General features: G+C 47.4%; 1 protein-coding gene across 2 annotated transcripts in view; it reads right to left on the reverse strand.

The window, feature by feature from the left end:
* Positions 1-346: 346 nt before the first annotated feature.
* The window catches only part of Tex49 (testis expressed 49), an 18,284-nt gene continuing 4,325 nt past the window's right edge, over positions 347-14,305 (reverse strand). The window contains exons 1-5 of one of the 2 annotated variants that reach the window (XM_055626896.1): positions 9,348-9,389; positions 6,093-6,118; positions 4,449-4,546; positions 1,096-1,240; positions 347-395 (exon numbers count right to left, since the gene is read on the reverse strand). In XM_055626896.1, coding sequence (XP_055482871.1) covers positions 347-395; positions 1,096-1,240; positions 4,449-4,546; positions 6,093-6,118; positions 9,348-9,389 — 360 coding nt within the window. Of the gene's footprint in view, positions 396-1,095; positions 1,241-4,448; positions 4,572-6,092; positions 6,119-9,347; positions 9,390-14,305 lie in introns of those variants that run through there. The other variant, XM_055626894.1, reaches the window with a different exon arrangement.

Below are 14,305 nucleotides of genomic sequence, written 5' to 3' on the forward strand. Positions count from 1 at the left end.
TGCGCTGTCTTCAGAGAACATGACTGCACCGTGAGAACAGATGTGTCTTCCCAGATGTCGACTCTGACCCCTGTCATGCATTAGGTCAAGGCCTCCATGGCTGTCCTTATAGCCCTTCACCTCTCTAGCCTCATCAGGACTCTTACACACTTGCTGTCATAGCAGTCAGGGCATTGGGATGACTCCCCTGTCTCCCACACCCAGTACACACAAGTGCCTTCTGGTTCAGTTGGTTTATTCTTCTTTCTCTACCTCCTCCCCTCTCCCTCTTCAGCTGGGCTTGATGACTCTTCTTCCCTCCCTGCCCTCCTTCCGGTTTTCATTTTGTCCTGTGAGCACATCGTCCTCAGTATAGACTGAAGGTTCTGTCATTGAGAATTGAATGATCCATAAATCTGGAAAAGAGAGAAAATGTCTCAGATTCAGCCAGGCCAGGCTGTAGGGAGCATCCTTAAAAATGATCCTCATGACTGCCTGTGGGCAGGATAGGCAGGGGTGATGAAGTAGGACTACTGATACAGGATGCTGGTGAGGGTAGAAACACCCTCAGGATCCCATAGGATCCTAGACATATTGGTTTTGTGCCTGCTCAGAAGTCCCAGTCATCAAACAAAGCTGCCGATCTCAAACTGTATAGAGGGCACACTGCCCAGTGTCTGAAGCCCACCTTTTCTCCTAAGACTCAAACCTCTTCAAACACCGCTCCCACTCTTTTTTGAGACAGGTTCTATGTAGCTCTGGCTCTCCTGGAACTCTATGTAGAGTCTTGCTTTAAACTCACAGATAACTGGGATCCATTTGCCTTTGCTTCCTGAGTGTTAGGGTTAAAAGTGTGGGTCACTACGCCTGGCTTATTCTCAGCTCATTTTTTCATTTTTGTTTTTCAAGTCAAGGTTTCTCTGTGTAGCCCTGGCTGTCCTAAAACTCGCTCTGTAGACTAGGCTGGCCTTGAACTCAGAGTTCACCTGCCTCCGCCTCCCGAAAGCACCACCACACCTGGCTGTTAGTCTCAACCCTTCAGTGGGGCTGAAACCTGCTTTAGTGAAGGGACAGAGAACTTTCCTGGTCTCCCAGCCTGATTCTTCTCAGCCTAACCTGGTCATTGGGCTTTTGATGAGACAGTGACGTGGACCCTGCATCCATGGAATGACCTTCTCTGGGCGCATGTTCGTGCTGTGAGGCCACCAGAAGCTGAAGTTCTGAGCATCAGTCACAGGGACTTTGAAGACCTGATTGGGGACTGAATGGGTTAGAAGAAAGGCAGGTTATTGATTTTCTCCAGATTCGCTTCTTCTTCCATCTCCTGAGAGAAAGCACAGGCCAGTAACTTTCAGCCAGGTGCAGAGAGGCCCTGGGGAGGTGCTCACCACCCCCTACCTCACTTCCGGATTCCAGTCTCACACCCTTCACGGTCAGATGGGTTAGCCTTGGGTTTTCCTGTTGGTAAGTAAGCCCATCTCTAGGACGGGCCAAGAAGGTGGAGAAATAGGTGGAAAGTAACTTGGGAAGCAAACAAGATGGCGTCTACTGAGTCAGTGTCTGTTCTTAATCATCTTCTGGCTGAAATAATGCTTCCCTTTGCTCATCCTAGGGAAGTCCCTCAAACTAAACAGTGATACCACCCCACTTGAGATACCGTATGCAGATGTTATCAAGTGCCCGTTGCTCAAAATACTGAATGAGGTGCTTGTGTGGGGGTGTACCTCTGGACAGGTACAGTTATGCAGCTCTGCAGTGACACATGGAGGCCAGAGATTCCCAAGGAGCCATCAAAAAAGTCTGTCGCTAGGACCTGGAGCTCAGCATTTAGGCCAGCTGGCTCTGCAGCCAACCAGCCCCAGAGACAAGCCTGTCCCCTCTGCAGCCCAAGGGTTATGAGTGTGCAATGTAAACACCTTCACGACCGAGCCATCTCCGTGTGTGTGTGTGTGTGTGTGTGTATGTGTGTGTGTGAGAGAGAGAGAGAGAGAGAGAGAGAGAGAGAGAGACATGAGTATGCACGTATGCTCACTCCTGGGTACATTTGTGGAGGCCAGGGGTTGATGCTGTCTTCCTCAATTGCTTTGTTTTTAATCTAATGTTTTTAATTAATTAATTAATTTTGGGTTTTGAGACATGGTCTCTTTACATGGCCCTGGCTGTCCTGGAACTTACTATGTGGACCAGGCTGGCTTCAAACTCACAGGGATCTGCCTGCCTCTGCCTTCCAAGTGCTGGGATTAAAGATGTGGGCCACTGTGCCATGCAGAATTCCGTATTTTTAAGATAAATTATGGCCTAATGTTTTCTTCGTAATCTCAGGAATTTTTTAAATCCCTAATTCATTGCCTAAATATTACAGTTTTACCTAGTTGTTTTCCTATTAATTAATAAGTTTTCCAATTTTTTTTTCTATTAGAAATAACTTAAGGCCAGGAGATGATGGTGCATGTTTTTAGTCCCAACACTGAGGAGGCAGAGGCAGGTGGATCTCTAAGAGTTCGAGGCCAGCCTGGTCTACAGAGCCAGTCCCAGGGCAGCCAGGACTGTTAATACCGAGAAACCCTGTGTCTTGGGAAAGGGGGGGGGGGGGATAATTTATATTTGCCTGTTTTGGTGTCTCTACGTTTTTATTTAATTTTGGCCTTACTGTGATGCAGGCCTCTAATCTCAGGAAGGCTGAAGCAGGAGGACCACAAGTTCAAGCCTGAACAATTTAATGAAAACACATCTGAAGATAAAAATATAAAAAAGGACTGATGAGAGAGCCCCGTGGTAGAGTGAAATGGATTGAAAGACCTTGGGTTCAAGCCCCCTGTTTGGGGGAAACAAACAAACACACACACACAGACACACACAAACAACAACCCTCATTTGAAATAATTATAGAGTAGTGGAGTTCTAAGAAGTACTGCTGGGAGATTCTCTGACCCTCAGTGGTGACATTTTACAAGACCATAGTACCCTGCCACATTGGCACGTTGACATATAAAACCATCCAGACAATTCCCAGCTGTCTTGGAATTCTAGAGATAATCCCAAACATCCAGAGTTGCCATCTGTGCCCTCTGGTACGGTGGTCTGTTTGTTCCTACACCTTTGTCACTGAAAGAATAATACACGAATGGAGAACAGATTGTGAGCTTGGAGGGGTTGGACTTTTTAAAGAACCAGAGTTGGAATTTACCGAGGGAGACGTGAGGGAAGGAGGGTGGAGCAGAGTAAGGAACAGCTTTCTTCTGTATTATCATTTTTATTTGTGTATGCACGTGTCTCTTGAGTGTTTGCCACATTCTGGTGCCTGTGGAAGCCAGAAGAGTGTGTCAGATCCCCTGGGAATGGCTTTGTGGGCAGTGAGCTGTCATGTGGGTGCTGGGAACTGAACTTCTGTCCTGTGGAAGAGCAGTAAGCGCTCTTAACCACTGAGCCATCTTTCCAGCCCCAAGAATGGCTTAATGGCTCTCCCTCCCTCTCTCCCTCCCTCCTCTTTCTCTCTGTCTCTCTTTCTTTTCTTTGAGACAGGGTTTCTCTGTGTAGTTCTGGCTGTCCTGGAACTTACTCTGTAGAAAAGGCTGGCCTCAAACTCAGAGATTCACCTGCTTCTGCCTCCCAAGTTCTGGGATTTAAGGTGTGTGCCACCACTGCCTAGCTAGGAACAGCTTTCTTTCTTCTTTCTTTCTTTTTCTCTTTCTTTCTCCTTCCTTCCTTCCTTCCTTCCTTCCTTCCTTCCTTCCTTCCTTCCTTCCTTCCTCCCTCCCTCCCTCCCTCCCTCCCTCCCTCCCTCCTTTCTTTCTTTCTTTCTCTTTCCCTTCCTTTCCTTTCTTTTCCTTCCCTTCCTTCCCTCCCTCCCTTCCTCCCTCCCTCCCTTACTTCTTTCCTCCTTCCCACCTTCCTTTAGTTTTCTGTTTGTTTTTTGAGACAAGTTTCTCTGTCTAGCCCTGGCTGTCCTGGACTTAGTTGGAAACCAGGCTGGCCTTGAATCTCTAGAGTTTCTCCCACCTCTGCCTCCTGAATGCTGGGATTAAAGGCCTGTGCCACTTTGACCAGCCAGGAACAGTTTTCTTTAGAGAACACACTTCCCTGAAGGTTCCTACCACATACTGTATGCATTGAGAGTCTGCTTTACATGCTTTTCTGGATGAAGCTAAAGACCTTCCATTTTTAAGTGGTTGGGAGAGTTAAATGGTCAAAGGAGCTTCCCCAAGGTCACCCAACTTGTTTTGAGTTTAAGCTCAGTTCAGGTTACAAAACTGGTGCCGGCACTCTTCCTCCTCAGCGGTGCAGTGTGACAAAATTCTAAGTGCTTCCATTGTTGTTTCAGCCTTGTGTTGTGGCCCTCACAGTTCTGGGAGACACATACAACAGTACAGAAGAGCACAGCACCCCGTTTCCCCATAGCCATGCCGAACGGTGTCATAGCCATTCTCTGGGAGCTCAGGCTCATTTGTTTTGCACTACAAGGTACTTACAGGTTTTTAGCAGCACCTTCCGCACAGCTTCGTGATACCGCTCGTGGCTGTTCTGGTGGACGGAATAATTACCATCCTCGGAGGCAATTGGGGGGAGCCTACTGGACACCGCATCCTTCTGATCTGAAATGAGAAGTTTCGTTTTGAATACTTGGCAAACAGGGCTACTTTATTCTCTGATTTCCTGGTCTCCATGCCAACTAGGTACATAGCAGGGATCTTTCCTAGCCCTGACATCCAATTCTCAGGATCCTGGGAGTCAAATCATCAAGGCTGTGTAGAGAGGAGGGAGGAAGAAACTCATCATTGCTCAGCACTCCTGACGCCAGGACTCTGAGTGTCTTCCCACTGGGCTCAGGATGCTGGACAGATATTTAGGATGAAAAAGTGGCTTACATTTTCCTGGGAGTGACATGGCTATAGAACTTCAAATGGTCTGACCAGGAAAATTTATGGTATTAAGTCCTGGAAGATAAGCAACAGCCAGGCCAGAGCAGAATCGGAAGGCACTTCAGGCAGCAGGATGGGAGGTGCTTTGGAAGTGTACAGACATGGGGCTTTCTGCTGACCGGAACCTGGAGTGCTGGGTGAGATGGAGAAGATTGGAGGGATCAGTAGGTACATGGTGTTCATCGTGTTCAGGAATTCATCCCCCCCCTTCACTTTCTCCTTAGCTTTTTGATACAGGGTTTCTCTGTGTAATCCTGACTGTACTGGAGCTTGTTTTGTAGACCAGGCTGGCCTGGAACTCTGAGATCCACCTGCCGCTGCCTCCTGAGTGCTAGGATTAAAATCATGCTCTACTGCTTGGCCTGCTCTTATAAAGCAGAGCATGCATCTCACAAAGGACCAGCTCTCCCCTACCTGGCTTCTCAAGATGAAGGAAACAGGCTAGGTTTAGTCCAATACATCCAGATTCTATTCACTCGTCCATTCATTCATTCTTTATTTGTGAGACAGCATCTTACTATGTGGCCCTGGCTGAGTTGGAACTTGCTGTGTAGACCAGGCTGGCCTTGAACTCACAGAGACCTGCCTGCCTCTGCCTCCTGAGTGCTGGGATTTAAGGCGTGGTCTAGATTTTGAGCTGAAGACGAGGCTGCAAGGAGGCAGTGTCCATACAGAGCTTTTGTTAGGGCGCCGGCAGCAGCCGTATCACGTCATGGCATCCTGCCTCTCCTGGCAGCACACAGAGCTGTGTCCTGGGGCCAGCAGTGCCCACCATAACGTCCAAAGTGCAGTAACGTCTGCTAGCATCTCAGAACCCTGAAGTGGGTTATGACACTTTAAGGTGTGGACAGCAGGGCCTGCTCAGGGGTGAAAGGAAGGGCATTGTCTAGGGTTGCTCCAAGATTTCTTTTGGCTGTCCCACCTATTTTGTCACCCAGGCCATTAAGAGGCCCTTTGCCCCTTCTCACCTAGCCAGGCCCCTAAGCTCTTCATCTTATGTTCTCAGTGTCTCCGTTCTGTTTCACGGAGCCCTGGCTCTGACCCACTCTTTTATTTTTATTTTTCCTTCTTATGAGTGCTGGTCAGGAGCTAGGTCAGTATTTACCATTCTCTCTGGAAACCTGAAGATCGCTGACTCATTTGCTGCTGCTGCGGCGAGGATGATGTTTCCTGCTTGTTTCCCTCCTTCATCACCTCGACCCTTCCCTCTCCTTTCTGTCCTCCAAAGGAAACCTTTGATGTTCAGTAGCCAAGGCAATGCCACCCAAGAATGCTGGTCCCCTCTGAGGCTGATGGTGTGGAGGGGATGGCAGTCCTCAAAGCTCTGGGAGAATGCTGTTCTGGGATCTGGGCCTGAGAGCAGGGGCTCATCGCTGCTTAAGCCAAGGGTCCAGCAATGAGGGGTCATTTCCTGGAAATGGTTATCATTTGTGCCTGGTTGTTCAACTTCAGGCAAGATCAAAGTAGCAATATGTCCATGGGCAAATAGCTGTGGATTGAGGAGTGATAGCGGGCGGGTTTCTAGGGGGTGTTGGGGTCTGGGTTGGGAGTAAATTATGGTTCTAAATGCAGTTGACAGCAAGAGCGCCGTCTGGTCCTTAGGCGGCAGACTGTTCTTAAGACACAACTGATGATGCTGTCTGTTATTTCAAAGTGTCTGAGCAGCAGGCTCCCGGCTTCCCACAGGGATGGGAGCTAGGTCTGGAGTCTGCTCCACGCTATCACCCACTTGGATGCCTGCCACTTGAGTCAGGCCTTCACCTTGCTCCTAGGGTTGGCTTCATTTTGTTTTTCATTTTTCTTTTTGCCAAACTGGGAGATATTTTTGATAACGTGCCGCTTTCCCAAACTGCCCGGGTTTGCAGGGTGCCTGAGATGAAGGGCGGATGAGAAACCATCATGGTTACTGAGGGATGCTCTCCATAAAGGACCTCCCGAATCAACATCTCCTTGGCAGGTGGTGCCACAGAGGCTCTTCTTACAGCTAGTGATGCTCTGTCCCGAACAGTCTTTGTGGGGACACAGGGTGTAAGGACCTTGAATAGCTTCCTCTAGAATTGGGCCATAAGTTGCAGATTGCCATAAAACCACATTGAATGCTTTGCCTGCTCTTTGAAGAAACCCTGGGTAGATCTTGTACTCATCATAATCAACGATGCAAAGTTTTGAGTATTATAGGCTGTCCTGTGAGCCAGGGATGGTGCTAGAATCTAGTCACCGCCTGCTTGGCTCAGTGCCTCTGTTGGAACTGAGGCTGGTTGACTCCAGTATTTTCAGTCACTGAGTCACAGACTCAGTGACTCTTTCAAGTCTGATTTCTAGATTAAGGGTTGGTTTCAGGTTCTTGGTTTATAAGGGTGACAAGAATCCAACACACTTTATTGGTGATTGTCTTGGTATTGCTGGCTTACAAATGGTAATACCACTTGAAATTCATACTTGGTCAGGATGAGAGAAAATGGGATGACGTTGTGGGTAAGAATACAGTGACTCCTGGCTGGCTGGCTGGCTGGCCGGCCCAGCATTAGGACTGTTAGCTTGCTGTGCTAACTTGAGAACCAGGGTTCATGTCTTCACACCCACGGAAGCTGGGTATGGCCCCATGCAGGCTGGCCTGTGACTCTAGAGCGGCAGAGATGTAAACAGGGGGTCACTGATACGGTTCTAGTCAAAGTGGGAGCTCCAGCTTCATCAGGAGATCTTGCCTCGGAGGAACAAGGTAGTGAGAGGTAGGACATCGGTGCCCTCCTGTGGCTTGCATGGGAGCACAAGGCATATTCATTCACACATACATGGGCCCGCGTCATATGCATATGGACCACAATGCACCCGCAAGTATATTTTATTTGAAAAGTGACCCCTATCAAATGGTAGTTTTAATCCTTGAAATTGGCCTGGGGACAGTAAGGTGATTTGCTAAAGTATGTTCAGAGAGCCATCTTGTACTGACTGTCTTCCCTGACGAGAGGTAATTATCTGTGCTTTGCGGGGAAGCGGACAGGGGCATGAGCATAGGAGCCCAGACCCTCATCTAGGGCCAGTTCTTTGCTTTTGCGTCTTCCGTTAGTGGCGTGCCCGTACATCTTGAACATAGGGAGAGCAGATGGAGCATGAGCAGCCGAGGGACTTAGTGTTTCAGACTACTTAGGTCAAGTGGATTTTCCACAGATAAAGATGCTTAATACTAACGTGCGCTCCTCTGCAAAGTAGGGGCCATTATTTTACAAAAGGAGCTGGGGATACGGAGAGGTTTGGCCATGTGCCTGGAGGCCACAAACTCACATGTGCCAAAAACATCAGTATAACCTGAGGGACTCGGCTCCAGAGAGACTCTTCCTGAAGTAGCAACATCAAAGTTCCCAGGAGAGATGGAGGAACTTGGACTAAAATCATCAGTCCTCTTACAGATGTGCGCAGATGGTTGGGGGTGGGGAGTGGTTTCAGCGAGTATGTCTGCTCACCTGGAACAGCCTTGAGTTCGGTAGGGGATAGGACATCGTTGTCTTGATACGGAGGGAGAGCCCAAGCTCTCTCAGCTTTTCTGAATGTAGGGGTGTAATTCCCCAAAGTCAGTGCTGGGAGCGGAAAAGACTGGGACTTGGTAGGTTGCTTTCCCCGTGAGTTGGACCAGTCCCAGGGCTGGGGAAAAGCAACGAGGAAAGGCTGAGCCCCTGTAGGTAACGTGGCCCCTCCACGGCCTGTGACGTCACCAGCATGGAAGTGGGCCCCCTCTGGAGGCCTCAACCCTGGCTGTGAACAGCATGAGCATCTCCCGTCCAGTCTCATGGGGATGAGATTGGGTGGCCTGCAGCAGTTATAAGCATATATAGGTTTTCAAGATTCCAGTTCCATAGGGTCATTCCACACATCACAAAGGCAGAAGAGGGTCTGTAGCCAACCTCATAGACTGTGCTGCACAGCCTCCTGTTGAGAAGCTAGAACTACGGCGCCCTCTGCTGGAGGTTACAAGTGCCATTGCTTGTCTCCCAGGAAGTGGGTCACCAGCCAGGCAGCTCAGAGAGATCAAGAAGCCTAGAAGAGCCTAGAAGATTGAGCAGAGTTTATGGCAGGCAGAAGTAGAAAAGTGTTTTCCTCCGTGTGTGTGTGTGTGTGGCCAAAGGACAACCTTGGATGCCAGTTCTTGCCTTATACCCTGTTAAGGACTCGTCTCTCCTTTTGCTCACCTCTGCATGTTTCAGGCTGACTGAACCACATGCCACCACAAACTGCTGTCTCACCACAGGTTGTGACAGGCGTGTGCACTCCTGCACCAGACTTTCACATGTGTTCTGGGGATGAGATCTCAGGTCATTGGGTTCTCCTTGCATGCGCTTTATCCACTAAGCTGTCGCCCCGGTCCGCTTATATTGTACATGCAAGTAAGCTCTGTGTGTCCTAGGACTCACTGCATAGCCTGGATTGCCCTCGCGCTTGCGTTACTCTTCCTGCCTCAGCCTCCCAAGTGCTGGGATGAGGGGCATGAGCTGTCATACAGGGCTCACACTGCTTATTCTGTACGACAGAAAGGTAGCATTGTCAGGTAGGCATCTTCATTTACAGGTAAGGGAAGGAGGGAACGGAAGCGCTGTGAATTTGCAGTGTTAGCGCTTCCACACCGCACAGCTCTGGGTACCTGATGAAACCAGGGCTCTGGCGTTAAGGAGACATTGAAGCATGACCTCTCTCCCTTTCCTCTTTGGTTTGCATATTAAAAAAAAGATTTTGCTTGATGTGTACGTGTGTGTCTGAGTGTATGTACGCCACTTGCATTCAGTGTCCATGGAGACCAGAGGAGGACATCAGGATTCCCTGGAATAGAGTTACAGAGGATAGTGAGCTGCCTGCCATGGGGGTGCTGGCAACCGACCCCAGGTCCTCAGGGAGAGCGGCCAGTGTTCTAAACCACCAGCCACCTCTCCAAGCCCCAGTATGTGTGTGTGTGTGTGTGTGTGTGTGTGTGTGTGTGTGTGTCGGGAGGAGGAGAAGGCAAGCATCCAGGGACTGGGAAATATCTGACTCTATGTGTTGACTCACCTCTGTGATTTTCATTATGAAGATATGTAATAAGGGAACATCGGGGAAGCTCTCTTGAGCTTAATGTTTAATACACTCACACCCACTAGGAAAGGAAAAAAACCATCCTTTAAAGACAAATTGTGATAAAAATATACTGTGGTAGTAAGAGTTAGGAGAAGAGAGTGACTACTGAAAGGTTCACACACGGAGTCGCTGCTGACAGCCAAGTCAGAATGCGGCTGATCTGAGCCTGAAGAACAGGTTAAAGAGCTAGTGCAGGCAGTCAGAACGAGAGCCAGGCCACTCGGGTGCAAGTTCAATGTCCCTCTCTCTTCAGGAAGAATGTGCTCAGACCCTCAGTAAATGCCTGAGACCGTGGCCAGCACTGAGCTCTGCACTGTGCTTTCCCTGAGTGTACAATCTGTAAGAAAGTCTAACGTAGAGTGTGTGCAGTAGGAAATTAAGAAGGAACAATGAAACAGTTAGCAACAGACTAAAAGAAAAGTCCTGTAAATTGTGTGTCTCTTAAAACCCACTATACTGTTCCCACCCATCTGGTGAGCTCTGAGGTGCCTACGAGCCTGTGTGATGGGAGGAAGTGAGCGATGTGGGCATTGTGTCCACATCAGGCCCTGAGGAGTCACTTAACAATTGGATGTACTGATGTCACTTATCACCCCCAATTGCTTAGACTAGGTCTAATTATGAGAAACATCAGACAAACTCAAATTAAGGAACATTCTGCAAAATGTCCCGCTCGTTTGCCACAGAATGTCAGAGGCATGGAACAAAGGCAGCGGACCCATTCCATGTTAAAGGAGACCAAAGGGACATGCTTGCTGAATGCAGAACTCAATCCTTAATTAGATTCTTACAGGGAAACATTTTGCTGTAAAGGACATTAACACGATAACTGGCAAAGCAAGAACATTAGACCGTGGACAATTTCATGATACAGAAGTGCTAAAATTTGCCAAATTGATATCTGTGCCACGGTCGTTCTTAAGAAATGTAAATGGGCAGGATGTAGTGGCCCACACCTTTGATCCTAGCACTTCTGAGGGAGAGGCAGGAGGATCTCTGTGAGTCTGAGGCCAGCCTGGTTTACAGAGCCAGTTCTAGGAGAGCCAGGAGTATAGATTGAGACTGTGTCTCGAAAAGAAAAAAAGGAAAAGAAAAGAAAGGCAAACAAATGTTTAGGGTAAAGAGACAGAGTACAAGAAACTTATTTTTAACTAAAAAATAGATAAATAGGTTGGAGACAAAGCAAAGAGTGGCAGAAAGTAACAGGTGGTTCATTTGGATAAAGATATGGAGAATTCCCTCATACATTTTTACCTCTTTTCTGTAATTTTGAAGTTATGTCACTTAAAATGTTTTTTTTTGTTTGTTTTTGTTTTTTTTTTTAAATGAAGGCTTGACCCTGTGAGTTGTTTTTTTCCTCAATTTGCTAAGATAAGAAGGTGTGCTGGCCTACACTGTTAATCCCAGCACTGGGAGGTGGAGGCACTCAAGCCAGGTCTACACAGCAAGGGAGGGCTTCATAGTAAGAACTTGCCTCAAATAAAATGCAACAGAATAAAAAAAGGAAAGAAAGCCAAAAATGTGAAGACCATCTGACGTAGCACAGGATGTATAACTAAGAACTAACTAATTCAGGCACCGTGCAGCCCTGTCCTGAACTCACTGTGTATACCAGGCTGGTCTCGAACTCCCAGAGATCCACCTGCCTCTGCCTCTCAAGCACTAGCATTAAAGGCCTGCGCCACCACACACCACGAGGCTGTGATTCTAACCTAAGATTCTGCAGTGGGGGGTTCATCCAGATCTGAGCTAATTCATCCAAACGTTCCAAACTCCGACTGTGACAGCTCCAGTGTATGAAATAGGTCTGAAAACAGGAAGGGGAACTTCCTGCTCTATTCACAGCAATGTGAAGAGAGTTCAGAGGTTCCCTCAGGGACCCTGCTCTTGGATAGTAGTCACTGAGGATTGGTGCGCTGTCCAGGGCTGAAAAGGCGATAGTTAAATAAGAGCCGAGGTCCTCGAAGTGGGGTTCTTAATTTTCCTTCTCCTGCCTTCATCGCAGTGCCACAGAGCTCAGCCCTGAGACCTCAGAGATGGGGCAGGGCTTCAGAAAGCCTTCTTCCAGCCCGGGCGGGCCACACACACGTGGGCCCCACCACCTCCACAGGCTGTCCTCTGATCTTCACACCCTCTCCTTGCTCACAGCTCCTGCTGGGGCATTTGAGTCAGCTCTTCTTCCTCTTCCTCCTCCTCCTCTTCTGCCTTCTTTTTAAATTACTTATTTTTACTTTATGTGCATTGGTGTTTGACCTGCATGTATATTTGTATGGCGGTGTCAGATCCAGTGAAACTAGAGTTACAGACAGTTGTGAATTGCCACATGGGTTCTGGGACTTGAATCTGGGTCCTCTAGAAGAGAAGCCTGTGCTCTTAACCACTGAGCCATCTCTAGCCCTATTTTGGTTTTCTTTTTTGCGAGACAGAGTTCCTCTGTGTAGCCCTGGCTGTCCTGGACTCGCTTTGTAGACCAGGCTGGCCTCGAACTCACAGAGATCCACCTGCCTCTGCCTCCCTGAGTGCTGGGATTATTACAGTCGTGAGAAACAGGGTCTTTCTATATAGTCCTGGCTGTACTGAAATTCACTATGTAGACCAGGCAGGGCTCAAACTCTCAGATCTGCCTGCTTCTGCCTTCCCAGCGGTAGGATTAAAGATGTGAGCCACCGTGCCTGTTAAGAGTCTTTTTTTTTTTTTTAAGATTTATTTATTTTTATTTTGTGTGTGTGGGGTGGTTTGCATATGTGTGTCTGGGTACACTGTATGTCCAGTACTTGAGGCCAGAAGAGGGTGTCAGATTCCCCTAGGACTGGAATTACAAGTTTTGTGGACCACCATGTGGGTGCTGGGAATCAAACCTGGGTCCTTTGCAAGAGCAGCCACTGCACTTAATGTTGAGCCATCTCTTCAGCCCCAAGAAAATTTCTAGTCTAAGGTGGAGTAGAACTCAGCATGTAGCCCAGTCTAGGGTTGAACTTGTGGTGGCCCTCCTGCCTCAGCCCCCTGAGCACAGAGACCACCATCATGATGCTGGGCAGTGGTGGCCCACCCTGTCATCCCAGCACTCAGGAGGCAGAGGCAGGCGGAGCTCTGAGTTCAAGGCCAGCCTGCTCTTTAGAATTCCACGGCAGCCAGCCCTACACAGAAAAACCTTGTGTCAAAAAGCAAAACAACAGAAAAAGTTGTTACTGCAGGTCTTTGTGTTTACAAAGTAGTTTACTGTCTGAGCTATTTCACGGCCCTCGGAAAAGGTTTTACATAGCTTTTATTATAGCATCTTGATATAATTTATTTTTGGTTATTATTATAATTAACAACTATAGTTATAATAGCAACAATTAGCGACAATTAATTATTGACCTTAACTTTAATATTAATAGTTAATATTATTGATTAGTTATTATTATTACTAACTGTGACATTTATAACAGGTGAATTTTACGTATAGGAAAAAGCAGCATATGTAGAATTTGACATTGTCCAGTTTCAGGTTTGCACAGGAGCTATGGGACACAACCTCCTTAGAGAAGTAGAAACCAAGTCAGGGTACTCCAACACCTTCTCATAGTCTTCCCTTCAAAAACTGAGTTTACTTCTTCCCTTGAGGCTTGGTTTAGTGACTCTTCAAGGAGGCTAATTAACTTCCTGCTACTGTAATAAAATGCCTGAGATAATCAGCTCATAAAAAGTTTTTTATTTTGACTCCCAGTTTTGGAGGTTCTGGTCCATGGTTACTTGGCTCTCTCTGTGGTGAGGCAATGCTTTACGGTAGGGGTGCATGGTGGAGCAAAACCACTTACCGTTAAAGAACAAAAGAGGAAGAGGCAGGGATCCCATAATAACCTAAAGACCTTCTGTGTTCCCCCAAAGTTCAGTCATCTCCTCATAGTTCCACCCGGAAAACTAAGCCTTTAAGCACATGGAGCTTTTGAGAGACACTTAAGACCCAAACTACTCTGCAATAGAAAAGGTAAAAGCGACCGTTATTTCTGAGGCTGGGTCATAAAAAGTCATTGGTGTACTTGCTATCATCTGTCTTTCTATCTTCCTTCTATCTATCCACCAATCTATTACCTATTTTTCATCCATCTACCTGTATGTATGTATGTATATATGTATGTATCATCTATCTATCTGTGCACCCATACTCTCTCTCATCTATCTCTCTTCTATCTACATCTATCTATCTATCATCTATTCATTATCTATCTCTCATCTATCTACCTATATCTGTATATCTACCTATACTGATCATTTATCATCTATCTATCTATCTATCTATCTATCTATCTATCTATCTATCTATC

This window comes from Psammomys obesus, unplaced genomic scaffold (assembly GCF_907164565.1).
Source record: "Psammomys obesus unplaced genomic scaffold, mPsaObe1.curated_primary_1811, whole genome shotgun sequence".
NCBI classification, from domain to species: Eukaryota; Metazoa; Chordata; class Mammalia; order Rodentia; family Muridae; genus Psammomys; species Psammomys obesus.